This window comes from Diuraphis noxia, unplaced genomic scaffold (genome assembly GCF_037042655.1).
Source record: "Diuraphis noxia isolate RWA-SAM2 unplaced genomic scaffold, SU_Dnox_SAM2 contig0001, whole genome shotgun sequence".
Classification (NCBI taxonomy): domain Eukaryota; kingdom Metazoa; phylum Arthropoda; class Insecta; order Hemiptera; family Aphididae; genus Diuraphis; species Diuraphis noxia.
Window position 1 is genome coordinate 101,763,933 of NW_028301711.1, and position 27,678 is coordinate 101,791,610.

The 27,678-nt window shown below is 31.0% G+C and overlaps 2 protein-coding genes, 1 long non-coding RNA gene and 1 other non-coding gene across 5 annotated transcripts; all 4 read left to right on the plus strand.

The window, feature by feature from the left end:
• The first annotated feature begins 10,031 nt into the window (after positions 1-10,031).
• Positions 10,032-11,729, plus strand: LOC149062900 (uncharacterized). Its single transcript, XM_089215441.1, has one exon. It carries the CDS (start codon positions 10,032-10,034, stop codon positions 11,727-11,729), a length of 1,698 nt encoding a protein of 565 aa, XP_089071567.1.
• Positions 11,730-17,912: 6,183 nt separating this feature from the next.
• TRNAD-GUC (transfer RNA aspartic acid (anticodon GUC)) lies at positions 17,913-17,984 on the plus strand. Its single transcript has one exon. It is a non-coding gene; the product is annotated as a tRNA-Asp (tRNA).
• A 2,347-nt stretch (positions 17,985-20,331) lies between these two features.
• Positions 20,332-23,121, plus strand: LOC149062902 (E3 SUMO-protein ligase ZBED1-like). The gene is made up of 3 exons (XM_089215442.1): positions 20,332-21,092; positions 22,727-22,896; positions 23,078-23,121. Exons 1-3 carry the CDS (start codon positions 20,332-20,334, stop codon positions 23,119-23,121), a joined length of 975 nt encoding a protein of 324 aa, XP_089071568.1.
• On the plus strand, positions 22,492-27,483 carry LOC149062903 (uncharacterized). 2 transcript variants are annotated; one of them, XR_016189593.1, is made up of 5 exons: positions 22,492-22,896; positions 23,078-23,146; positions 23,243-23,308; positions 23,376-23,579; positions 27,092-27,483. It is a non-coding gene; the product is annotated as an uncharacterized LOC149062903 (long non-coding RNA). The 2 variants fall into 2 exon arrangements; XR_016189594.1 differs by having other exon boundaries at positions 23,376-23,494.
• Positions 27,484-27,678: the final 195 nt, after the last annotated feature.

Consider the following 27,678-nt stretch of genomic DNA (forward strand, 5'->3'; position numbering starts at 1 on the left):
ATCATGTATTAGTATTTTATGGACACTACTGGGCATGTAATACCAAGGATAAAGGCTAACATAAAGTTTAGCTGTTTCCAAAGTGTACGATTTAAATGTTTTTGAATTAATTTCATGATGACTTGATATAGCATATAATATATTAGCGAAACGTTGAATTAATCGGACGTCTAATCCTGTGATAATAGCACTAGTTTCAGCATTTTAAAAAAATTTACGGGCTGTGTTTCCATCGTTAGTTGTTCCAGCTCCTAAAAGAAAAATATATATATATATATATATATTTAAAAAATTAGCAAGAACTATGAATTATTAAACACTTACCTTGTAACACAACATCGACTAATAAACCCAATTGTAAACGAAATTGATCTTGTATATACTTTTTTCGTTTTTTAAATATTTCTTTGTGTTCCAACGATCTTACCTTAATTACGATCTGTATTAATTAATTTGTACATTTGTATATTATGCTTATGTATAGAATAATATTTACCTGCCACGTTTTAATATCTAAACGATATGATATACGTAATAAACATTCAAACAATCGAATATGAGTATGAAGCACCGATAGACCAAATCTGTATGTTTCACAATCAGCTTTATAATTTATTAAACTATCGATTTTGTTTATTTCTTTTGGACTACATTTACATATATAACATTTCTGACTAGAGGTTTCGGTTATTGAGTTGCAAATCTAAAAAAAAATAACACTTTAAACAATTAATACATTTTTTTTATAAATTATCAATGATTATATTTATGTATTCGTATAAAAACATTACCTTGCCATCGATCATTGAAAATATTAGAGTATGTTCTATTTGTATTTCGGCTGAATTATTGATAGTAATTGTGGTAGGAATTAATGTTTTTTTTTGATTTTCAATATGATCAACTAATCGTCTCGTAATTTCTTTAGTCTCTTTTATATTGGTCTACAGAATCTTGTTGAGGAATATCGAGAATTTTCCCAGATAGTAAAGTAGCTTTCATTTCTTTTACATCTTAATTGAAGCGGAACTAAAGATGCCATAACTATATCTGCATCTGTTTTATCAGGTTGCGTTTTAAAAATTTGCTTATACCTTGAATGGCCCCCACTGCCATCACAACCCCACTTATAAATCATTTCAAAATTATAAGATTGTGAAATAATTTGAATATTAGGTATTTGAAATATTCGTTGAACAGTATGATCAAGTAAATTTTGCAAAGGTATATTAGAAGAACTTTCTGATACAAAACATTTATCTGGATAGCATCTTTGTTTGGCTTGAAGAATACTATTATATGATGGATATACAGGGTGATTTTTTTATCATGAACCAGTTAATATCTCGGTAAGTATTAGGAATTTTAAAATAATTTTTTTTTTAAACTTTCTAGGTTTTACTATTTTACACTGTGTTACAATTTTCATAATTTTAACTACCTCCCTTATTAGATAAAACACTATCAACTTTAGATTTTCAAATGGTAATACCTATTTTTAATAACGAAAATCTATAAACATACTGAAAAAAATAATTTTAACGTTTACAGAATTTTATTTGAGTAATTAGTTTGCGACTTATTAATGCTTAAATATTCGTTCAATTTGCTGCTACTGGGCAATTTTACAAACCCAACAGTAAAAACCAGAAGTCAAAATGAAATTTTATCTCAATTTAACAATACCCATAACGGTCATTATCGATAATAACAAGATAGATAAACAATACCAATAAAAAAAAAAAAAAAAAAAAAAAAAGGTGTCTTATCATCACTCCCATCCGAACGCCAAGTGTCGGTGAACGACTAGCCAGCAGAAGCGCAGCTGTATCAGCTATAAAGTATAAAAATAACATTTTAACATTTTACACTTTACCATCATGGTTACAAAATATATCACTGGTTACTGATTCCTGGTATACGATCTTATCACGTATTAGTAGATAGACGATAATAAATGTCGGTAAACCGTTTCTGAAAACATGTGGTTAATCGTTATTCGTTAATGTTAGTTTTCCATTATCAAGTATGGAATATTAATTATAAATTAATTACTATTCTTTGACTGTTTAACCAAAGAAAACGTTTTAAGTAAATACTATGTTATGTCGTTATGTGTATTATTTAAAATATAAATTTAAAGGTTAAGCCAATTATTCAAATGCATACCATACCACGAATAATAATACGTATCTTAATTCGTGATGCATACCTGTTATATTTTTTGATCGTGTTTTAATGTTGTATTTTGGTTAACAAATTTGAATTTAATTAAAAATATACCTCTTTCCAATCAGTAATATTATAAGGTAGGTATTTATATTTATAGGTATAAGATAGGTACCTTTATCTTTTTTATGTGTGTGAAACATGTCATATTCATCATTAAATCAATTATGTTTTATATTGATATGTAGGTATACATATAGGTATGTAACTTAGATAACTAAAATTAAATAAATTTGGAAAACCCAATGCTTTATGTTAAGAAGATATTATGTTGTATATTTTGTTAATTTATTTAAGTTTATTATTTGTTAATTATACATAATACATATGTGTTTATTTAATATAATTTATATTTCTATATCAGATTGACGAGTAAATTACAAAATAAATATTTTTTAAAAACAGTATGGTGTATCTTAATTTCTATAGTAAATGATTATACTAAACAGATAACATATATTCATTTAAAAACAAAGTAAATCAACAATTTCTATGTATTTAGAAAAATAATTTATAAATATGCAGATAAAAATGTATTATTTATGTACTTGGATTCAAGATTTAGAGCCAAGACTAAAGTAGTTAAAGGTCTATTCACACATTCCTTTTTTTTTTTTTTTTAAGTTATATAATATGTTTACAAAGCTCCTGTCATTTAAGGTTTTCATTTCATTAAAAATAAATAATTACAAATCAATCTGTGTATACTAAAAAAAAAAAAAATAGAATAGGTAAGTCATTTTGATTACATGTTTTGTGCATTGAGGAAGTGAGTCAATCTGATGCGAGGCTATAGGCCCAGGGCCTGTTGTTCATAGTGCCTACCCGACTTTCCATTTATAAATATTAAATATTCAGGGATATTTTTTTTATATAGTGTATAATTTGCATTTCATATTAAAAATAACTTGTGTAGTTGTGTGTGAATAGACAAATAATGGACATTAATTCATTACTAAATTATCTAAGGAAATAAACACATTAGTTATCAATAATTTTACTAGAGTATGAACAAATTTCCGTAGTGCAAGTTATTGCAGGATTTGGGTAAGGTCATAACTAATAAAAAATATTAACACTTAACATGTCCACTACCCTAGATAAATTAATAAAAATTAAATGAACATTAAACATACTTTATATGTATTATCTACTCTAGATTGCAACATATTTTTAGGGCTATGGATGTTTTAAAAAATTATTCAATTTTACACTTATTTTTGAAATTATGTTAATTTTTAATTAATATTTTATGATATAAAAATCTTTTAATATTACGTAAAACTGGCACTACCGTATTCAAAAAAAATTTTCAATTTACCAATTTAGGTTAATAAAAACTCCATAGCCCTAATTATAGAAAATAGTAAATCAATAACTTAACTTAACTTAATTATTTAAACATAAAATTAACAATTAATGTGACAATCAACAAATGTTACAAATATAGAAGTAGTTGCGGTCTTGATGCTGCGCTGTTTTCTTTTTTCATCTGAATGAAACTGAAAAAAAAACATTAAGTTATTTATAGAAATGATTTATTGTATAAAAAAATTGTTTATCCATACTTATTAAGTTATCAGTTGAGATGTACTATGCTGTGACTAACCACAATAACAAATTGTATTTGTTCATCCAATCTTGTTATAAATATTTGAATTAAAAGTTAGTACTACAAATTGCAATTGAAATTTGAAAGAAAACAAAATTAATTTTCTAAAATATAAGCAAAAATTATGATAAATATCAAATTATTTATTTTATAAAAAAAATTCATACTTACATAATAATTTGTTTAGATTGTTTAAAGATTAAAATATAATATGTAAAGAAATATGGATATTTTATTCTTTTATTCCATATTAATTTATAGTCATCGGATACCAGTAGCAAGCAATGTAAATTTGCATTAATTGCTGGTAAAATTAAGCTTTCTAGTCATATAGTTCATTGTATTTTTTGATTAATCATATAAACTCTACTAATTGCCACTGAAATAAAATTAAAATATTTGAACCATGGTTATTATTTGTCAATAATATGTATAAATCATTTAATAAAAAAATAAATAAAATTCTAATATATTAAATTTGGATTGAACTTACCAATAAATTATACAAATAAGGTGTCGGCAAAGTACGAAATCTGATTCCCAAATACCTACCTTATAATATTACTGATTGGAAAGAGGTATATTTTTAATTAAATTCAAATTTGTTAACCAAAATACAACATTAAAACACGATCAAAAAATATAACAGGTATGCATCACGAATTAAGATACGTATTATTATTCGTGGTATGGTATGCATTTGAATAATTGGCTTAACCTTTAAATTTATATTTTAAATAATACACATAACGACATAACATAGTATTTACTTAAAACGTTTTCTTTGGTTAAACAGTCAAAGAATAGTAATTAATTTATAATTAATATTCCATACTTGATAATGGAAAACTAACATTAACGAATAACGATTAACCACATGTTTTCAGAAACGGTTTACCGACATTTATTATCGTCTATCTACTAATACGTGATAAGATCGTATACCAGGAATCAGTAACCAGTGATATATTTTGTAACCATGATGGTAAAGTGTAAAATGTTAAAATGTTATTTTTATACTTTATAGCTGATACAGCTGCGCTTCTGCTGGCTAGTCGTTCACCGACACTTGGCGTTCGGATGGGAGTGATGACAAGACACCTTTTTTTTTTTTTTTTTTTTTTTTTATTGGTATTGTTTATCTATCTTGTTATTATCGATAATGACCGTTATGGGTATTGTTAAATTGAGATAAAATTTCATTTTGACTTCTGGTTTTTACTGTTGGGTTTGTAAAATTGCCCAGTAGCAGCAAATTGAACGAATATTTAAGCATTAATAAGTCGCAAACTAATTACTCAAATAAAATTCTGTAAACGTTAAAATTATTTTTTTCAGTATGTTTATAGATTTTCGTTATTAAAAATAGGTATTACCATTTGAAAATCTAAAGTTGATAGTGTTTTATCTAATAAGGGAGGTAGTTAAAATTATGAAAATTGTAACACAGTGTAAAATAGTAAAACCTAGAAAGTTTAAAAAAAAAATTATTTTAAAATTCCTAATACTTACCGAGATATTAACTGGTTCATGATAAAAAAATCACCCTGTATATTAGCATTACGCTGTTTTGCTTCCAATCGCAATCCAATATATTGATTTTTCGTAAGTCGTTTATCAATTAAACAACAAAGCGCTTCATCATCAGAATATGGTATTGGTTTATTATGGTTTTTAATATTTGTTTTTATTTTAGAAGCTCTGGTTGGAGTTATAGTTGCCTCTTTTAATAATTCTGCACAATCTCGTTTTCCAGCTTTATATAATTTTGTTTGAGTTGCAAAAATTAATTCCGGTGTAGTTAGGCCATCAACGATGGCTTTAACTCTTTTACTCTTCGTTCTATTTTTTAAGTCAGAAAAATCTTTTGATGGCCTTCCTACAGTTTTTAAAGTTTGATAATTTTCTGTATCAGGGAATTTAAATTCTGTTTCTAACCATTCTTTATATTTATTCATAAATATGTTAAAAGTTCGATTACAAACTGACCATTTTTTTGTTAGAGAACGCGAAAAATTCAAGATTTCTGTTTCTATTTTTTTAATATAACTTGTATCCCAATTTTTAGAACCGTAATTTTGTATGATAAAATCCAATAAATAATTTCTAGAATCAATGTTTTAAGGTGACAAAGGGCCATTATTTCTTAATTGCAAAAACAGTGTCTTAAACGTCAATTTTTTTTCACAAACATTGTCTGAAATAATACATTATATTAAATTTGTAGAATTTAAGTTCAGAAATGTATTATTTATATAATTAAAGCTATTTTTATTCTTAAACACACATACACACACGTTTATATTAACTTGTTGAACATACAATTTTAATGTAATACTTAATATTTTAATTTTCAAGGTACCTATCTGATAAAGTAATAATATATTTTCTATGGTAATAAAATGTCTAGAATTGTAAAGGCAGATAAATTATACATGATTAGAAAGCTGAGAACTTATACTATAATCTACAATAGTTTATTAAAAAGCAAAATTGGGCAATTTCAATTCAGAGCTCTTTAAATTCACGAAATCATGAATTATTCAATAATTTTAATACTGTAATACAATTAAATAAATAAAACAGTAGCAATTTTCAAACTTGAACAACTTACCTTCAATTTCCATGTCCATATTAATTTTTCAAAATATAACAAAAAAAAATTACACAACAATTTATGAAAAATATAATAGGTATTTTCTTTTCGGCGTTTACTCGTTTACTTCTAATGAAAAACGTTCACATGTTTATTCGCGATAATGCATTTCTTATCTGCAGTTATTTTTGTGATCAGTATTAGATTCATCATTAGAAAAATATTTATAAGGCAACTTTTTTTTTATTAATTTTGACTCGCCAAACTTTCATTTTGGACCACTGTGCGTCGTAACGATTTCTGATAAAGCATGGTAGTATCGTTCCCATTGCGGAAACATTGGAAATTTGAGTTCCATGGTCTCTCGTGTCCCTACACAAAACAACGGCGAGAATCTATACACGCTCCATTCTTTTCCTGTTATGCAAGTTGAATCGCAAACCGTAAAGCCGAATTTGAACTTCTAGCATGTCAGTCACGTCAAGTGAAAATCCAATTAAGTTGTACTTGTGTATATTATGTAGGCTATATAACTTCACCGCATATCGGACACGGACAATACGTAACATATTATCAGGTAGGCAATGATGATGAGCGATCGTAAGTTCAACTCTCTCCTCCCCCCCCCATCTTATTAGACCCGTTACTCGGTGTAACTCGTTCCGTCAGTAAATAAGTAAAGGAATTAGGTCTAGCTAGCGTTTGACGGGAATGTTTTAAAACTGTGTTCGAGCGTGTAAAAATTAATTTGAGTGTCAGTCGTCAAAATTCATCCTGTGGTAGGTCCCATTTGAAAATATAAATATATTACTAATTAATTAATCAATCAGCAACACTGTTATTGATGACGTCGAATAACACAAGCGCACCTGGCTTCTGGTATCTGGTTTCGTTAAAGTTGTTCCCTGCACGGCTGCTCTCCACCGTCTTGCCAGGGTATAATATACAATAATGGTCATACCGTGTATTGCAGATTTAAATAATGAGAATTCCACACATACCTAATCACTGCCTAGATAAGATGTTACATAATACAATCTAATATATAAAAATCTCGTGTCACAATGTTTGTTACCAAACTCCTCCGAAACGACTGGACCGATTTTCATGAAATTTGTTGTGTATATTAAGTAGGTCTCAGAGAGTGATTTAAACTATTTTTCTTGAATTCTTGGGAGAAAAAATAGAATCATTACAATCTGATATATATTTATCTGTAAGTTAATAAATATCTACATTAAAATTGTAATATAAATTACCTATTAAAAATTCAAATTATTCATAAGTTTTGGTTTAAAAATAAAACTTGTGATGCTTTTCCAGATTTTATACGACTACTTTGGTCAGTTATGACGTGACCAGCCTTACTGAAAAGGTGTTCGCATGGTACGAAAGGTGCAGTGATGCAAAGACGTTTTTTTGCTAGGATGAAGAGACGAGGAAACATAGTCTTACGGTCATTCCACCAAGCTAATGGATCTTCATGTTGTACTATTTGTGGTTCATTAAAATATTTGTCCATCTCTGTAATTCCAGCTGCTTGTGGATGTTGAACTGCCCAACGTCTATTAAATTCTTGATCAAACGACTTCCACAACAATGACTGACTGGGAGGAGGAGACTCTTGTGCAACTGTAATATCTGTACTGAATATTGTATTCGGTAAAGATAATGAATATACTTTAGTTCTCAGTGAAGGCATAGCATTGGTTAATTTTCTCCCACAGGCCACAGGTATTACAAAATGTTACAGTACGTTATATTTCGATACTTAACAATGTAATAATGTAGTTCTGTAGAGCTCGTGCCGCTGATTGGGATTCAGCTTTTAAATTTTCGCGGAAATGAATGTATTGGAAGTTTTCGGGCGGGGAAGTTATGTGTGCGGGGGGTCGTGATTATTACGTAAATTCGCGAGACGTCTACAATTTAGCCTCCAATGACCCATCGATTTTGTCGACAAATCCTATGCCTTTGCATAAGGACCATTACTTAAGTGATCGCACTTAAACTTGCAAAGTCGATTTTGAGAACTTGGTTACTGCATCACTTTTAAAAACTACCGCTGTCAGCTCGGTGCCTACAGGGTTTTTCGTATTTTTACACCAAACTCACAGGGATGGTAGCTGGGTACTTGGGTAATTTAATGGTATACGATTCGAGTCGGTCGTACTATTATTCGATTTTTAATTAATTTATTATAGTACCATTTGCATGAAGTCCGGGTGATTGCAGGGGCGATCGGCCAGACTCCTAATATTCGATTTTTAATTTATTTTTATATAAAACAGAAACCGTTAATATCGGCAATACCGGAGTGATGTACACTCCGTTGACATAGTCTTCGAATTTAATAAATATCAATTTGTGAACATAATTACACCCTCATATCTCGCTAAATATTGATCTTACGGGTTTTGTACCTATGTAAAATTGTGTTTTATTTAAAATGTTTAGTCCGATTTCCAAGTTTCTAAGTGATCACACTTAAACTTGCAAAGTCGATTTTAAAAACTTGGTTACTGCATCACCTTTAAAAACTACCGCCATCAGCTCGGTGCCTACAGGGTTTTTCGTATTTTTACACGAAACTCACAGGAATGGTAGCCAGGAACATTTGCAATCTAACAGTGAAGGTTTCAAGTCGGTAGTCCTAATATTCGATTTTTAATTAATTTTTGAAATCAAAATTTGCACAACCACCCGGGTGATTGCAGGGAGATCGGCCAGACTCCAGTCGTCAGCTCAGTGACTAGGGTTTTTAGTATTTTTACACGAAACTAGCAGTGATGGTAGCCAGGTACATTTGTCCATCTTTGTGATTCCAGCTGCTTGTGGATGTTGAACTGCCCAACGTCTTTTAAATTCTTGATCAAACGACTTCCACAACAATGACTGACTGGGAGTAGGAGACTCTTGTGTAACTGTAATATCTGTACTGAATATTGTATTCGGTAAAGATAATGAATATACTTTAGTTCTCAGTGAAGGCTTAGTATTGGTTAATTTTCTCCCACAGGCCACAGGTATTAGAAAATGCTAGTTTTTTGAACCTTGGGTCAAGTAATACACTTTGAGTGGCCAACTCGTTTTCTTCGTACCGTATTTTGGGGATACTTTGCACCATACATGGTAACATTGCACCAAAAAAAAAAAAAGTAATTTTACAAAATATCTAGTTAACAATTAATGATAGAAAAATATAAATGTTATCATTTTGTTCCTGTTACGGTTAAATGTCTTTTGAAATGGTTCTAACTTCAATATGTCGATTTCCCTCCAAAATGTGTGCTCTTGATAACAGCTTATCACAAATACACAAAAACGACGCTCGGGAAAATTGTGCCTGTTCGTTAACTCAAACTTCAATTTCACAGGTAAATCTTTTTTTATTCTATCAGAAATATTATAAGCATTAAGAATATGTATGATATTAAGTTCAATTCAACTTTTTTTCAATGCTATAAAAAATTTTGTAAAAAAAAAATCAAAATTGTCTAATTTCTGCTCAACTTTGCACCACAATACGATTGGTGCAAAGTAACACAATTATAATGTAATATACAGAACAATAATAGATATTTGTTTTTTAGGATGCCCAAGATATACAAAAGAGCAGTTGGCTCACGACGTTATCATGACTACACAGAGGAGACACTAAATAAATGTCTCAGTGATGTTAAAAATAAGGTAATGACACAAAGAAATGCAGCAATAGCATACAATATTCCTCGTCGCACAATAAATTATAAATTGAAAGAAGGACACACTAAATCAATTGGCCGACCAAATGCTTTTAGTGAAGCAGAGGAAAAAAGTTTTGTAGAGCACATTATAAAAATGAGTGAGTTTGGGTTTCCAGTGAACAAAACAGATTTAAGACAGATACTAAAATCTTACCTAGATAGAATAGGAAGAAAAATTAAAGTGTTTAAAAACAATTTGCCTGGGCTAACATGGGTTTCACTTTTTTTAAAAAGAAATCCGACTTTAAGTGTACGTCTAGCTACAAATATAAAGAGGTCTAGAGCTGCTGTAAATAAAGAAATGTTAGAAGACTATATAAACAATTTAAAGAAGGTTGTTGCTGATGTACCTCCACATAATATTTATAACTATGACGAGACTAACCTTACTGATAATCCTGGACAGAAAAAAATACTAACAAAAAGAGGAAGTAAATATCCAGAAAAAATTTGTAACTCATCAAAAGTGACTGTAAGTATTATGATGTGTGGAAATGCAGCAGGGGACTTAATACCTCCATATGTAGTATATAAAGCAAAGAATTTGTGGCAACCGTGGACAGAAAATGGCCCTAAAGGTTGTAGATACAATGCCACTCCATCTGGATGGTTTGATTCGAATACGTTTACAGATTGGTTCGACAAATCACTTGTACGCCACTTAAGAAAAACTCCAGGCAAAAAAGTAGTCATAGGTGACAATCTGTCGTCACATTTGTCTCCATATGTTATAGACAAATGTAAAGAGGAAAATATTTATTTTGTATGTCTACCACCAAACAGCACCCACATAACCCAACCTTTAGATGTCGCATTTTTTCATCCGATGAAAGTGGCCTGGAGAAAAATTTTGACTGAATGGAAAAACACTCCAGAAGGATTACGCAATACCACTCTTCAAAAACAATCTTTTCCCAAGCTGTTGAAACAATTATTAGATACCATGCAACCTAGTGTTAAAACAACCATGATAAATGGATTCAGGAAGTGTGGTATCTATCCATGTGATGCAACTGAGCTGCTCGAGAGACTACCAAGATCTGAAGATGTTAATTCGAGTGTTGAAAAGTCGTTTATTGAACATTTAAACATTAAAAGATCTGAAGTTACCCAAAATATTCAAAAAACCAGGAAAAAGTTAATAGTTGCACCTGGTACCAGTTATGCTCATCCTAGAGATTCTAGTGATGAAAATTCTGATTTTGAAGGAAATGAAGACCAAGAAAAAGTAAATAATATAGATGATAACGGTTCAACATCTGGAATTGATGAACCCATTCAGTGTCCAGTGAGTAAAACCTATTCAGTTAATGACTTTGTTATTTTTAAATACATAGAAACATTATACCCTGGGCTCATTATTAGTACAACTGAAGAAGGTGCTATTATACAATCCATGGAAAAAGCTAAAACATTTTACAGATGGCCGGTGAAACCAGATGAGTTGTTCTACAACTGGAAAGATGTAGTTATGAAAATAAATACTCCAAAATTAATCAGAAGGGGCTATTTTAAGGTAAAAGAGTTGGAAACCTATTCTGAATAAAAGCCACGATTGGCATTTATTTAAAATACTACCTATTAAAATTAATGTAAAATGATAGGTATGTTAACCTATTTCATTTACCTATATTAAGACTGTTAAATTAAAAAAAATCTATACAAGCTGTGATAGAAACATGAAAGTACCTACCTAATTAATTAAAAGTAAAAGTTTAAGTTTTTTTTTTATTGTTAAGTTTTATGAAAAAAAAGTGATGTTTGTTTTGTTTAATTCCTTTATTGTTTTTATTATTTAAAATACTTTTAAAATAAATGTATATTATATTGAAAAATGATAGGTAAGTTAACCTATTTCATTTACCTATATTAAAACTGTTAAATTAAAAAAAGTCTATACAAGCTGTGATAGAAACATTAAAGTACCTACCTAATTAATTAAAAGTAAAAGTTTAAGTTTTTTTTTATTGTTAAGTTTTATGAAAAAAAAAGTGATGTTTGTTTTGTTTCATTCCTTTATTGTTTTTATTATTTAAAATACTATTAAAATAAATGTATATTGTATTAAAAAATGATAGGTAAGTCAACCTATTTCATTTATATTAAGACTGTTAAATTAAAAAAAAAATCTATACAAGCTGTGATCAGTGGCGGCGTGAACTATTTTATTTCATGAGGCAAATATATATGCTCGACCACCACCACCTAAATATTATCACACAGACGCTTCATAACTTATATTTTATAATATATTAATAAAATAATAACGATACAACTTTATAGTGTTTCCGGTTTCGTTCAGTTACCACGATACCACGTTATTGTACACACTACACATAGTGTATTTCCACTTTCCAGTAACCATGAGGTACAAATTATCCTAATTATTGTATAATTAGTATAAATAGTATTAGTTGACCACTTGACAATATGTGTATTTTAATATCCATTCAAGGAGGTACCACCACCTAATCGGTCGTGAGGCAATTGCCTCATGAAACACCCTATCACGCCGCCACTGGCTGTGATAGAAACATGACATTTATGTTAATTAATAAAAAAAATGTTATGAAAATATGAATGTTTTGTTATTTAAATGATGCCTTGAGCGTTTTTTTTCTTAATTATGTTCATTTTGGTCTTTTACACAATATAAATTAGGAACTGTGTATCTAACATTGCACCAGTTTTGTTTATAACTAAATTTAGGTGAGTTTTTGATATTGGTGCAAAGTTACACAACACCACATATAACTTTGCACCAAATAAAAAAAAATAAATAAAAAATAAATTTATATGTTGATCAAATTTTATTTACACAGAATCATTCTTAGCATATGTAACTACAGGACCATGAAACAAGTAAAATTCTATCATAATTATTAAAGTGACAGTGTATGTTTTAAGTTGAGAAAACGAGATATTTGGTGCAAAGTATCCCCAAAACACGGTATGTCCGTAAACGTGTCATTATTTCCTCCTTAAGTGAATCAAATAAGTTTTATAAGTTTTATAGTTTTATTTTTATTCTATAGCCCGGCTCTTTTGAATCATAACAAATCGTGTTATTTATTATTTTTGATACGATTCTACCAAACACCCATCCTAATTGATTTAAACCCAATTCAGTCCACTTTACCCTTGAAGTACCGAACATGCATAACGTTTTATTGTACCGTTAACGAATAGTTAACAATGTTTAAAAAACCACAAAACCAACATTTTTGCCTATTGATAAAAATATTTAATTTTTTATCATTTCCAAAGAAAATAATGGATTTAGAAGAAATTGTATAAAAAAAGTTATTTGTAGGAAATTGAATGTTCTTGAATAAAGCTTATTTGTGTTTTTATTGTACTTGCTACTGTTTTCAAGTAAAACACAATAAACCTTAAAAAACCATAAAAACCTTTTTTTTTTTTAAATTTTCAACCCTCTTAAGGCACGTGAAGGGAGTGAGTTATTATCACCAAATTTAACGTACATTTTTTTTTTTAATATCAAATATATTGAGGGGTCCTGGCGTGAAATTTTTACAATTAAAATTTAAGGACCACCCTAATGTTTATATTTCGTTATGTATGTAGTAAATAGTTATATTTTTTTCAAGTTTTTGTACAATTGCATGTTTTCAAAACTTAATGTGAATAATCATTACTTTACAAGTGATTATATGAAACCAAAGATTTAGCAGATTTTTCTTAATTCTAATTTTTAGTCGAATGTTCATTAAATATTTGATGTTTTTTTTTTTTTATATAATACATTTGTTAAAAATTTTAAAAATAAAAATTTGCATCTCACATATTGTTTTGTTTATTATTTTACATAACCTCATTATGACTATCCTATAATATCCTTTTATGAATATTATTCATACATATGATTAATGAGTTAACTCTTAATTCTCAAAGGTGATGGTCTGGTTTTTAAAAAACTTTTCTGATTTGTTTGGTATTTTGTTTAGTATATTATTACTAAAAATCAAGAAATGCCATACTATAGAGGTAAGACATTCGGAAACATTTTGTGATTTTAGAAATGACAAAGCCAAATGTGGCTATTGTCCAGCGAAATTAAGTTATGCTGGTGGAAATACATACAATCTGAAAAGACATTTAGTGGCAAAACACCCATTTGTGTCATTAGTGGAGGTGATTTATTAGGAAATCAAAGACAAGGAAAAATACTAATCACAAATGTTCCTACTATAAAGTACCAACTTTTTAATACCTACAATTACAAAATTAAATATATACAAGTATTAATAAAATTAAAATTATACAGTATAAATGAATCATATAAACTAAAACTAAAAACAATATTTTATTATAGCTAAATTAAAAATGCATTAACTATATAAATAAATTTAAATTACTACTATATATTTTTTAAAAACCATAACAAGTATGGCATAGACAATATACATATATAATGCTTAGAGCGCAGACCAATCGATGATCCAGCCGAAAGACAGCCTACTCAGCAAGTTCCTGAACAGCCTGAACAACAGATTGATGCATCACAACTTGGTCCGTGTAGTGAAATTCTACCATTATTAAATAGCTTTAGGTCACCAATTCGTGGTTTGAATTCACGGACATCAATGAATGATTTTGTCAGATAAGGAAACCTCTTACTGATCCTAAAAAAAAAATTATTAATGAAAAATTATTGAAATTGATTGTCAAAAAGTAATTATAAAGTATACTTAATTTTCATGTATTATATTTAATATAAACGTATAATATTGTACATGGAAATTATGTTATTAAGCATTACCAATTTTCTATTGTTGAGGATTATGAGTTCAAAACATTTGTTCAAATGCTCAACCCTGGGTATTGCCAAGTAGGAACACAGTATCCAATAGTTTGATACCTAGGTTGTACGAGTTAACTAAAGATGTTGTGGAGCAAATAAAAAAAACAGGAGTTGTGTTCTACTATTGATTGTTGGAAATCTAATAACGACACCAGTTTCATGGCAGTAACAGCCCACTTATTAAATGAAAATATGGAATTCAAATCGTATTGTCTTGATTGCACTGAATTTAATGATCACCATACTGCTCAAAACATTAGTGGCAGACTTAAAGAAATAACCAGTACCTGAAGTATTAATTATAAAGTGACAGCTGTAGTAAGCGACAATGCTTCTAATGTCATAGCTGATGTAAGACTGACTGGGTAATGAGTATAGACATTATTTATCATATTTTACCTACTCATTGAATTTGGTTGTTCAAAAATCACTTAAGCACATCGAACCTGTAACACTTAAGGTTTTTACAGTAAAACAATTAATTAAATTCCATCATAATATTAATATTTTATTTCATACCTAATATCAAGTCCATTAAGTATTTTAAACGTAGTCATCACGCATTATCAAAGTTAAAAGCAACACAGGAACATAAGGGATTGCCAATGCTTAAATTGAAGCAAGATGTTGTAACCAGGTGGAATTCCGCCTATGATATGTTAAGAAGAAAAATCAGAGTCAAGGATGCTGTTGTATCAACAATAGCTGTGCTTCAAGTACCTACTTAGGTTGGTTTTAATTGAAATTTGCATGCAGTAATTTTTCTTTACAATTAAATTTTTAGTAGATATACCTGTATTAACACTAATGGAATGGACAATTGTGGAAAAAGTGGAGATAAATATTTAACTTTATCTACTGCAATAATTTTTATTGGTGTTATGACTCAATCAATGATACAATATGAAAGTAATTCAAGTTTACCATTAGAGGTATAAAACTTAGTTGATTCACTTCTCTCGCTTGCATCAGTTTGTAGACAAAACGGTTTACTATAATCAGGTGGCGATAATTTCGGAGATGTGACTAGCGCGTTCTTAATTGACATGAACGCGCGTTGTTCTACATCGGTCCACTTCCACCTTACTCCCTGTTCCAATAAATTTGTTAGGAGTGCTATGGTGTCCGCGTAATTATCCACGAACTGGTTGTACCAGTTGCACACTCCCAAAAATTTTCTTACGTCCTTAACCTTTTTTGGAACCGGAAAATTGTCTATGCAGACCAATTTTTCCGGTTGTTTTTGTATCCCTTCCGAGTCTACAATGTGCCCCAAAAATGAAATTTCGCGAAGACCGATTTTACATTTTTTTGTGTTGCACGTTAGTCCGAACCGTTTGAGACGCTCGAGAACCTTGTCTAAGTGGGCCTGGTGTTCGTACTCGTTCCTTGAAAATACAACTATATCATCTAGGTATACTTGTACGAACTCGTCCTGGTACCCTCTCATGACTTCATTCATGAGCCTCACGAACGTCATTGGACTATTTTTTAGACCGAAAGGGAGGACTCTAAATTGGAACAGACCTCTACGTGTCTGAAAAGCCGTGTATTTTCGTGCCTTTTCGTGGAGCGGTACCTGCCAGTATCCGCTCCGCAAGTCAAGTACACTGAAAATTTTTGCACCCCGCATTTGCCTAATCATTTTATTTAAATCAAGCATTGGATATGCATCGGATTCCGTCACGTCGTTGAGCCGCCTGTAGTCGACACAGAGACGGTATGAACCGTCTTTTTTCTTTGCCAAAACTACTGGCGCGGCCCACGGCGAGGTGCTTGGTTCCACGAGCCCTTGAAGTTCCATATCGCGCACCATATTGTCGACAGCATTTTGTTTCTGTTGTGGGTATGGATATGGTTTTAACGCGATCGGTGTCGGGTCTTTAAGCAAAATTTCGTGTTCAATTAATTTGGTACGTCCTACTTTTTCACTTAATACTACCGCGTATTTGTTTAGTACTTCGGTAAGTATCGCGCGAGTTTCGTTGTCGTTTCCAAATTCTAATTGAGAAAAGTCAGGACTAGTGGTGGGTGGTTGTGACTTCCCTTTCCAGCATGTCGACGTACGAATTTGCCTACCCATGTGTATTGTACACGCGGCGTAATCCCAAGAGACTTCGTTATTTACGAGAAAGTCATGTCCTAGTAACGCGTCGCAATACAAGTTGTCTAAAATAGTTGTTTCGAATTTGATATTGAGCGCCCCTATTCTAGCTTCGAATGTGGAGGTGCCACTGGTTGACGCCGTGTGACCATCTGCCATTCGGACTGTGTCTGTTTGCCCGTAAATGTGTGATGCACCGTATTTACGGGCTACGGCTGGGCTTACATACGATTTTTGCGCCTGCGAATCTAATAAAGCAGTTACGAAGCCTGACGGAAATTCGAGTTCGACCGCAGGGGTCGGAATTTTGTCCGGGCGTGTTCGCGTGCCGTTATTATTTGTATTGCCATCGGTTGTGCGGGACCACTGGTTCTGAACCGCGACAGACTGTTTGGTAGTCGGTGTTAACCGCCATTACCATACTGTCCCTATCGGTTGTCACTGTGCCTATCCGATGGTCTACTTGCGCAGACTGACCTAATGCGGGGGTGTGTGAAGCGTGTGCGCTTGTGTCCCCGCCACCCGTGTGGGTGGACACCCGTGTCTCTGTTGCCTTTGTCCCTACACCTGTAGCTCCCCCAAGAGCCGGTTGTGGTTGAACACGCGTGTCACCGGTGAGGTGAGCGTGTTCGGTGGTGGGTTGTGTAGGTTGGGGGTCTGTGACTGGGTGTCTATAGGTGTTGTGACGGAATAAATTTTCGTAGTTGGCTGTTCGTTTTGACGAACTACCAAACTACGTGGCTGTCGAATGCCTAATTTTTTTTCGTCCGTAATGCCTATTTTTGGTGATGGTGCGTGGGTCCTCGGTAGTATAGTGGTAAGTATCCCCGCCTGTCACGCGGGTGACCGGGTTTCGATTCCCCGCCGGGGAGCCAATTTGACACGGCTTCGGCGATGACGATGTTGGTGATGGTCCGCGGAAGGCCGGTCGCTGATTTAATATGGTGTTGGTGTGGTGGTGAAAAAAAAGTATGAAATACACTCACTATTTCGTGGTATCGTCTTAACCAGACGTTTTATTGAGTTTAATCACAAAACAAATATTAATAACGCGCGTACGGGTCGAGTGTAAGTTAAGATCGATACAATCGCGTGGTCTAGTATCGTTCGGTCGTGGTGGTAGGTGAAACGTCTAGATTAGTGATGGGCGATTTAAATCGATGTTTTAAAAAATCGATTTTTTGTAGTCGATTTTTCGATTTTTTGAATCGATTCACTAGGGTGATTTTATTACTGAATCGATTTTTTTTGTCCGATTTTTTTATTTTCCAGGGAATTTTTCCCTCTTGGGGTAAACACTGTTGGACACATGTTCCCCCCGACCAACACCTACCAATTATCCTATCAATTTTCTGTTTTGTTTACTTGCATGTTGCATCACATCACATCACACTATCACAGACGACACAGACTCACAGTTCTAACCGCCTTTGCGTTTGCGTCGTTTGTGATCTTAGTATTTCGTTAATTTTATTGTGTATCGCGTTTTTACTCCGTGACGGCGTGACTCCGTCCGTAACCGTAAGTGTGAAAACCTCGTGGTCACCGACTCACCGTGTTTAAATTGTTTAAAATCTTTATTTTATCTCTACAATTACAATGTCTGTAATGTGGAAGTTTTTTGATAAATTAGAAAACGGTGCTTCGGGTTCATGTAAATTGTGTAATGCTGTAGTAAAAACATGTGGCAATACTACAAACCTTAAACAGCATCTCAAACGAAAACACCCAAGTGTCCCAAGTTTTAATTTGCCAGCAAAATCTGGGAAATCTTCAAAGTCGTTAAACACTCATGGTCGTGAGTTGGAAGTGGAAGAAAATGAAGATGATCCTCAAATTAGTCAAATTGTTCATCAATCCATGGTAATTTTTATAATTTAATTATTGACATGTCAATATTTAAATAAACGTATACACATGTTTATGATTTAATTTTTTATTATAGACTCAGTTTGGCACACAATCAACGTTGGATGATACAATAATCACATCACGAACACGACCATCGTCTCAAATGTCTCACTCTCAATGTTCAGAATCTGACTCTGTGATATCGAAGAGCAGTGAATCCGTTTCCTCGATATCAAATTTCACTTCGATTAGTGGAGCATCCTCAAGTACAAGATTTACACAACCTACAATTGATCAAGCAATCAACGAATTCAGATCTTTTGGAAGTTAGTAATATTTAAATATTTAAAAAATAAATAAAACAATTTTTTAGCTAGGTACCTATATGATTTATTTTATTAGGTTAATATTTTTTTTTACAAATGTTGAAAAAGCTTAAAATAATTTTACAAAAATTAATTTAAAATTTAAAAACTCTTTATTATCAAAATATAGACTTTCATTTGCTAGTGTTGATGTTAACCATTTTAAAAAACATAATTATTTTTCATTCATTCTAATTATTAAAATATTAAAAAAATTTAATTTTTAGGAGGTGGTGTCAAGTCAATGTCAGTTACAAATGCATTAGTCTATATGTTAGTTAAGGACAACATGCCATTGTCATCTACAGAAAAGGATGGTTTCAAACATTTTATGAAGAAGGTAATGCCTTTGTATAAAGTACCATCAAGGAAAACAATTACCCAGCTTATAAATTCCAAGTATGACATATTATCTACTCAAATCAAAAATAAATTATCTCTCATTGAAAGTGTTACATTAACAACAGACATATGGACTGATACTTTAAATACAAAAAGTTTTCTTGGTATGACAGCTCACTATTTAAGTATGTCCAAATTAGAATTAGAAAGTGCAACACTTGGCGTTCTAGAGCTTGATGAGCGCCATACATCGGATAACATTGTTGGGTGGATTAAAGATTTGTTAAATAGATGGGGGATTGAAAAAGATCAAGTTTTTTTAGTAGTAACCGACAGTGGTTGTAATATTAAAAGTGCTGTATACAATTACTTTGGTAAGGAAAAGCACTTGCCTTGTTTTGCGCACACTTTAAATCTCGTAGTTCAAAATGCTTTAGATGACACAAAAAATATTGCCAATATAATAACTAAAGTAAAATATTTAGTTACATTTTTTAAACAGTCGGTATCAGCATCAGATGAACTACATAAAATATGTAAATACAAATTAAAACAATCTGTCCCAACCCGGTGGAATTCTGTATTTTATATGTTGGATAGATTTTAAAGCTGTTCGGATAGCATAGCATTTACCATCGTTAAGTTTCCTAATGGTCCACCAATGTTATCTGGTTCCGAGTTATTTAGTGTAAATAAAATGATAAGTTTACTTAAACCGTTTGAAGCTGCTACAAAGGAATTATGTGGCCAAAATTACATCACTGGCAGTAAAATAATTCCCTTAATGCGTTGTCTTTTAAAAAAAATCGAGGTGGTAGAAGTTGGTAGTGATCTTTCTTCCGAGTTAAAAAATAATTTATTACAAAATTTAAAATCACGGTTTGGTAGAGTCGAATTTTTAGAAATACTCTCTATAGCTACCATTCTTGACCCACGATTTAAAACCCTCCATTGTAATGATGCTATCGCTTGTTCTAAAGCCATTAATACCATTAAAAATAAAATTGTAGATCTTAGAATTGATTGTAATGAATCCAGTTCTAATACAGGCAATTCTTCTAATGATGAAGACACTGATAATTTATGGTCTATCCATAAAGAGCTCGTTAATAAAAAAACATTAAACGAAACAAGTATAAGAAATAACATGCCAACTGATTTAAGGCATTATTTAAATCAGCCGACTCTGCCATTAGGTGAAAATGTTTTAAAATTTTGGGACACTCATGGGCCTATTTACCCTTATTTAAAAAAAATTGTTAACCCCTATTTATCAATGGTAGCGACATCAGTTCCTTCGGAACGCTTATTTTCAAAAGCTGGGCAGGTAATGACTGATAGTCGTAATCGTTTGACGGGTGAACATCTAAACAAGCTTCTGTTCCTAGGATCTCTTTCAGAAAGTGATTGGAATTTAGATTAGTATAATGTAATTATCTGTACAGCTTTTTGTAAATGTTTATAATGTAATTATCTGTACAGCCTTTTGTTAATATGTATAATGTAATTATCTGTACAGCTTTTTGTAAATGTTTATAATGTAATTATCTGTTTATTATTTGTAAATATGTATAATGTAATTAATAATTATCTGTATATTATTTGTAAATAATTTGTTATTAATTTAAATTAGCATTTTAAAAATTGTATATTTTCAAATGTATCAATAATAATTATGTATTGTTAATAACAATGAATTCTTAAAAATATTTATATAAAAAATGTATGTATATTTTATATTAATAAATAAAATAGTATTTGATAATATGAATTTGAAAGGAATAAAGGATACGCCTTAATTCTTTTTACCCAGTTTCATTGAAAACATTTAAGAAAAAACATCGATTTAAATCGAAAAATCGATTCACCGACGTGAATCGCCCATCACTAGTCTAGATCGGTACGACGGTCGGTGAACGAGTTGACGATCGGCGGCGGCCGGTACTCGTCCGGCGTGACTTGTCTTCCCGTCCCGCCTAGCCTTTGCGGCGTGGAGGGAGAGTTGACGGTGCCGCGTCATTGTCACCCGTGGTGGTGGTTGATTAAGTCGTAGACCGGTCGCAACGGTGCCTGTACTTTGTACTGGCTGCCGCTGCGTACCGTGTCAAGGTCTTTAATAATAGCTAATATGCACTATGCAGCTATATTATAGAAAAAAAGTGATGACAGAAAAATATAAATTATTTTTATTTTTAATTATAGTTAGTTATTATAATTATTGTGTATATATTTTGGATTCAGAGGAAGGCATTTATTAAATTAGGGTGAGCTGCATTAGATATTTTGGGTACTTCAAATTTTTGATGCCACTATCAACTTGCTAATACCCAATTTTGTATGTTTTGTTGCCTTTATACTTTATAAATTTGTTAATTGGTATCTTCTATTGTATTATCTTAATGATGTGTTACTTGTTATGCACTATGTAGTTATTATAAGTGTAAAAAATCGGCTAAATATGTGTGTCATGGTTCAATTAAAAAGAAAGAAGGAAATGAGATGCAAGTCATTCAACGCCATAACCATGAACCCAATAAAAATGAAGTTGCAAAAATAAACTTCAAAAATATTTTAAAATGAAGAAGTGAAAATGAAATTGTTTCATTAAATCAAATTTATGAAGAATAAACAAGATTGTAAGTCTGACACGGTCCGCAACGGCAACCAGTACAAAGTACAGGTGCCGCAGCGACCTGTCTACGCTCTTGTCAACCGCCACCACGGGATACGACCGCGCGACAGTCGACTCTCCCGCCGCGCCGCAACGGCATAAGGCGGGACGGGAATCAATTAATCAAAGTCGTGCCGGACGCGTACCGGTGATACGCACGTATCAGTGTCATTTTCGTGATTACACTCAATAAAAACGTCTTCTTAAGACTATACCACAAATTAGTGACTGTATTTTGTTTTTCTTTCACCACCACATTTAACCAGCGACCGGTCTTCCGCGGACCATCACCGCCGAAGCAGTGACAAGTCTTATTCAAAATAATTATTTTTAATTTTAGTTTTTTTTAGTACCTAATAATAAATTGTTGATTTGTATTAATTAGTCATCAGAACGCCGCTGCTCATCATTCATGGAAAACTGCCGAAAGTTTAATGAGAAGTTGTCGAAAACGCTCATTGCCATCATTGCCCAATACACTACGTGAACTCGCTGACCAATTTGAGTTAAATCTTTTAAATAGATATCAGGCTGGTGGTGAACTAATTTTTAAAGGTAAGTACCTAATATCAATATTATAAATGCTTAGGTTAATTTAACTACATCATTAAATTGTATAATTTTTAGAAAAATCTAGTAAAATCTTCAGTAAAACTTAATATAAAAATATTATAATTAGGTTAAATAATTTGATATTACTTTACATTACTTACTTTTATCTTATGAATAATTTTAGATTTTGATCAAGAAACAGAAGAAACAGTTAATCCTGTTATTTAAGTGCCAGATAATAATCAAGTCATGGGTATGTAGTGAAATATAAAATTCATAATGTATATCTTATTCTAAATTATTACTAATAAAATATAATATTTTTCGACATTGTATTATTAATTAATAGATTTACAACTTCAAGAGCTGCCTAACAGAGCAATGGATGATATCCCTGGGCCAATAGAACATGATTGTAAGATAAATGGAAACAATTATACTGTCTTGTTATACTCTTATATACTATTTATACTCTATAACAGGGGATGAAAGGGATTTTTTTGTTCCTGAAGACTTGACGTTGGCTATGTGGCAGGAAACTTATGGAAGTGATGAACATTTGGATATTCCATATGTCCAAGTCACGGTTTAAGATATACAGGTTAGCTATCGCCGGCCCGCTATACGGTCTGATTGTGTAACGGTTCAGTTGTTCATATTTTCACCACACGCGTAAAGCGCTAGTAGTAAGTAGGGCTATATTTTACTTATAATAGGTAGTGTACTAGTGTATCCTACATGATAGAATTTAATGAATTAATGATCATACATTTAATATCTAAATAAATATAATATAAATTAAAAAATAAATTTAAATATATTTATTCAGATATCTATTATGTAGATATAATATTATATATTATTAAAAGATGGTTTAAAAACATATCCAATCATCTTCAAAACTTTTTAAATAACCTTCAGCCCAGCCAATTACCTACCTACATTAAGATATTGTAATTTTTTATGTACCAAATAACGATCACAAATTCATAAATAATGATTAAAACAATTATTATTAAGTGTTATTATTAAACTTTACCTACCTTAATGTCCTTAATATACTATTTAATTATTATAATGGTTCATAATTTATAACTTACAAGTAGAGGTAAACAGTGATTCATTTATACTTATTTATTACTGGATGGACTATACTACAACAGATTAAATTACAATTAATAATATACCTATAATATTATATTGTCTTACATTCACTCCATTTGTCATTGTCTTCATTGTTTTGTAATTAAATACAAATAATTTTCAATATTTTCATTATTGAATATAAATATTTTCCTTATACTTACTATTATTATTGTAACTGAAAACATTACAGTAATTCAGCCTCTTCATAACGGTAACAACATATTTCAAATAAGTTTATTCTAGTGTTTCACAATTTAATTTAACCTTAAATTGCAACAGCAACTAGACAATATTACCAAAACAAATTAAAGAAAAACAACTGAAAGATTAAATTTATTAAATAATGCAACTAAACTACTAAAAAAACAAAAAGCCATGCTATTAATAATATATAAAAAAAAATTAGGGAAAAGCTTTAGAGTTTCTCTTAGGTTGAGATCAATTTAGCAATTTTTTTTTTTTGTCTGCTTTTTTTTATATCAAAACGATTTTCTTGAACAGCAAAGTGGCGCATTCGCATTACAATGAAATTAGTCAGAATAGATGTGACAATTTCATTTTTATGTTCAAAGCAGGGAAATGAAAAAGGAAAACTTAAAGCATCTTCAACTGTAAGATCAAAAACATTCTTTTGATTACAGTGTTTAGCAAAACATTCTTCTACTTTGTATAGGAATTGAAACAAGCGTATATTGGGATGTGTCAATCCTCCTTTTGATTTTAAGTTAATTAACTCAGCTTCCGGCAAATCAACAAACTTATCAGTAGTCTTCAATGCGCTCAAGCAAATTTGACATGATGTACTTTTAGCAATCTTCTTTGATACATACCCAGTAGTATAGTATATTATACAACTTAATGCAGAAGCATTGTTATAGTTGTGATCTGCAAATATTTCATCTGCTTCCCATGAACCTTGATCAATAAGCATGTCTACTTTAGACTTTAAACTTTTTATCTTTTCCTGTCTTGGTGTTGATTCACAGTTAAATATTTCTTTTAATTCGGATAAAGAAATGGTAGGTGCCTGTGAATCAAGTATAGTGCAATTTCCAGATTTTGGGGGACGTAGTACAGAATAAATTGATAAAATGCGATAAAGGTGTAAGAAAGTGGGACCTGTAGGATGGTCATTAGGACCAGCTGCTTGTCGAATCATTCCAAAAAATTTCTGAAATTCAAACACAAAATGTAATAATTTATATTTTATACAGACATAGATTAAATTTTTTAAATAAATACTTCTAAAGGATCTTGATTCATTTTCCCTGTTAGTACATATTTAAAATTATAGTCATGCAATAGATATTGACAAAGTTCTATTGTTGAGCGTAAAGTTACACGTAATCCTTCTGCAGTTGAGCGTGTAAGAAATTCATTATGATTTATTTTAAATTCATTCATATTTTTTTCCCAACTATCGAGCCAAATCTCTGCATTTTCTAAAATCTATGGAAATAAAAATTAAGATTAAAATAAATTAAATCATTAGTGTAAGTGAAAACTAGGTAGGTACTTTAAGAGATCATAAAATGAAAATTGTTATTAAATACCTTGAAGTCTTCACTGGATTTAAAAATACCTTCAGCAGTATAACGACGATTCAAGGCGTCAAACAGATTATTTAAAAATAAAGTGAACTCCTGGGTCTCTTCGCTACCATTTAAACCAATCACTCCATTGCGCCTGTAAAATTCTATCCCACATGCCATCGAGTGACTAAATACCTAAAAAAAAATACAAGTTACACTAATAAATTATAGCAATTTATATTTTGAATAGAATTTATTTAAATGCTTTTAGTACTTTAATATTTTACCTGTGTCATTAAACGTACACGCATTTTCATCAAATTTGATAAATAAAGATGATCTTTAGTGATTTTTGGGATAGCACGAGCATTTCCTGGATGAATAGTATCTGCATTAAATGTGTCTATATAATGCCACCAACTAATACACTTTCCATCAGGATTTACCTTTATTAAAAGTTAACAAATAATTAAATAAAATAATACAAAATTCACAATAACAACCTTGAGATATTTTTTGTCATGTAAACGGTTTCTAATGTTTTTGAAAAGATGAGGGACGTCAGAGAATACATAAATTTTTCTGTTTTCTTGAGAAGGGTGGGTGAAGTAATTTTTTACTGCTCCTAATTCACCACTTATTCCTAACTCCGTCCACATCTTACGATTTGTAGTTGCGCCATCACTAACAATACCATCTATTAAGCACCCAGATGATTCCAAAAGTATGATGGCTCGCAGTACAAGCTGAGCTAACACAGTTCCTGAAACAAAAAAAGTTTTAAGTCTACTACAAAAATTTTATAAATAATATAATATATACCAAATAAATAATAATAACATATAAATAACCTTTAACTGAATTAGAAGAAGCAAACACTGCAATAGGTTGTGAAAATTTATCAGCAAGGCTTTGGAAGAAGAATACTAAACCATGGTCAGCTTTATTTCCGCAGACTTCCACTTCTTCTCCCATATCTTCTAAACCTGAATATGTCAAATCCCGCGTGTTTACGTATAAACCTTTTCTTAATTGTATTTCATCGAATAAGAGAACCCCGTGCCTTTGATTAGGATTTTTGGTAGACATTCGTCTTTTAAGTAGATCAAAAAATTTTAAATCAAATCCACAGTTAGTTTTAACAATTGACAAATGCTTGCGAATGGTTGAAGTACATGGCAAAGGCATTAGCTCTTGTTCTCGTAAAAAACGGTATGCTCCTGGTGAACGGATGTTAAACAATAAACAAAGTAACATCCAGTTTTCTGAATAGTGGCGGTTTTTGGGATTTTTATACCGACTAGCCATAATTATTTCTCTAATCAATGTCGACTGAGAATCGTTTAATTTATTTTTATTAATCAAATCTTCAACTGAACTGTCTGTTAATTTATTTAGTTTTTCTTTGGCATCATTTAATTGATTTTGTATACTTTTGATTCTATGTTTTGCTCTTAAAATCTTTTTTTGTATTTTATGCTGTTTATTTCGAAGCTGATCCAATTGTTTTTTCTTTATAGGTGGTAAGACTAATCTTGCAGATTTTCCAGCAGACAGCCTTGATTTGTTTACACGGAAGGTAATTCTCAATCTTTTACAAAATATACATTTGTTTTTAGAAGATGATCTATCAATAAGATATTCACATTTTTTATGTCGCCAACGATTTTGGAAGTCTACTTCTGCACAATTAACAGTTATTCCTTCAAACTCTTCAACTAAAGGCCCTCCTGAACATATATTTTTAGTATTTAAAGTCCTCAAAACTGAAATCAAGTCATCTAATGAAATAATTTTTGAATTCACTGATAAATCTTGAATGTCAAAATTAATATTATATAATTTACATTTGATAATCATATTTGTTTCAAGAATTATCTGTTTTTCAATATAAATGCCAACATCATTCTTATTCAAATTTATAGTATACAATGTTATATTCTTATTTTGGAATATTTCATACTTCCAATTACCTGGGAGGGTAATAGATTTAATACCACTGCAAATGTTTTCAAAGTTTTGATTTGTGGGCATGATAGGATCTTGAAGAAGTTCAATCGATTCTGGATTGAGTTCATTACCGGAAGTATTTTGTTCGAATATATTA

Bases quoted from the DNA above. Each gene is read 5' to 3' on its own strand.
- LOC149062900 (XM_089215441.1), top strand. From the start codon at position 10,032: ATGCCCAAGATATACAAAAGAGCAGTTGGCTCACGACGTTATCATGAC.
- LOC149062902 (XM_089215442.1), top strand. From the start codon at position 20,332: ATGTTATCTGGTTCCGAGTTATTTAGTGTAAATAAAATGATAAGTTTA. The intron at 21,093-22,726 runs GTATAATGTAAT...TGTATTAATTAG, and splicing joins AGTGATTGGAATTTAGATTA to TCATCAGAACGCCGCTGCTC. The intron at 22,897-23,077 runs GTAAGTACCTAA...GAATAATTTTAG, and splicing joins TGGTGAACTAATTTTTAAAG to ATTTTGATCAAGAAACAGAA.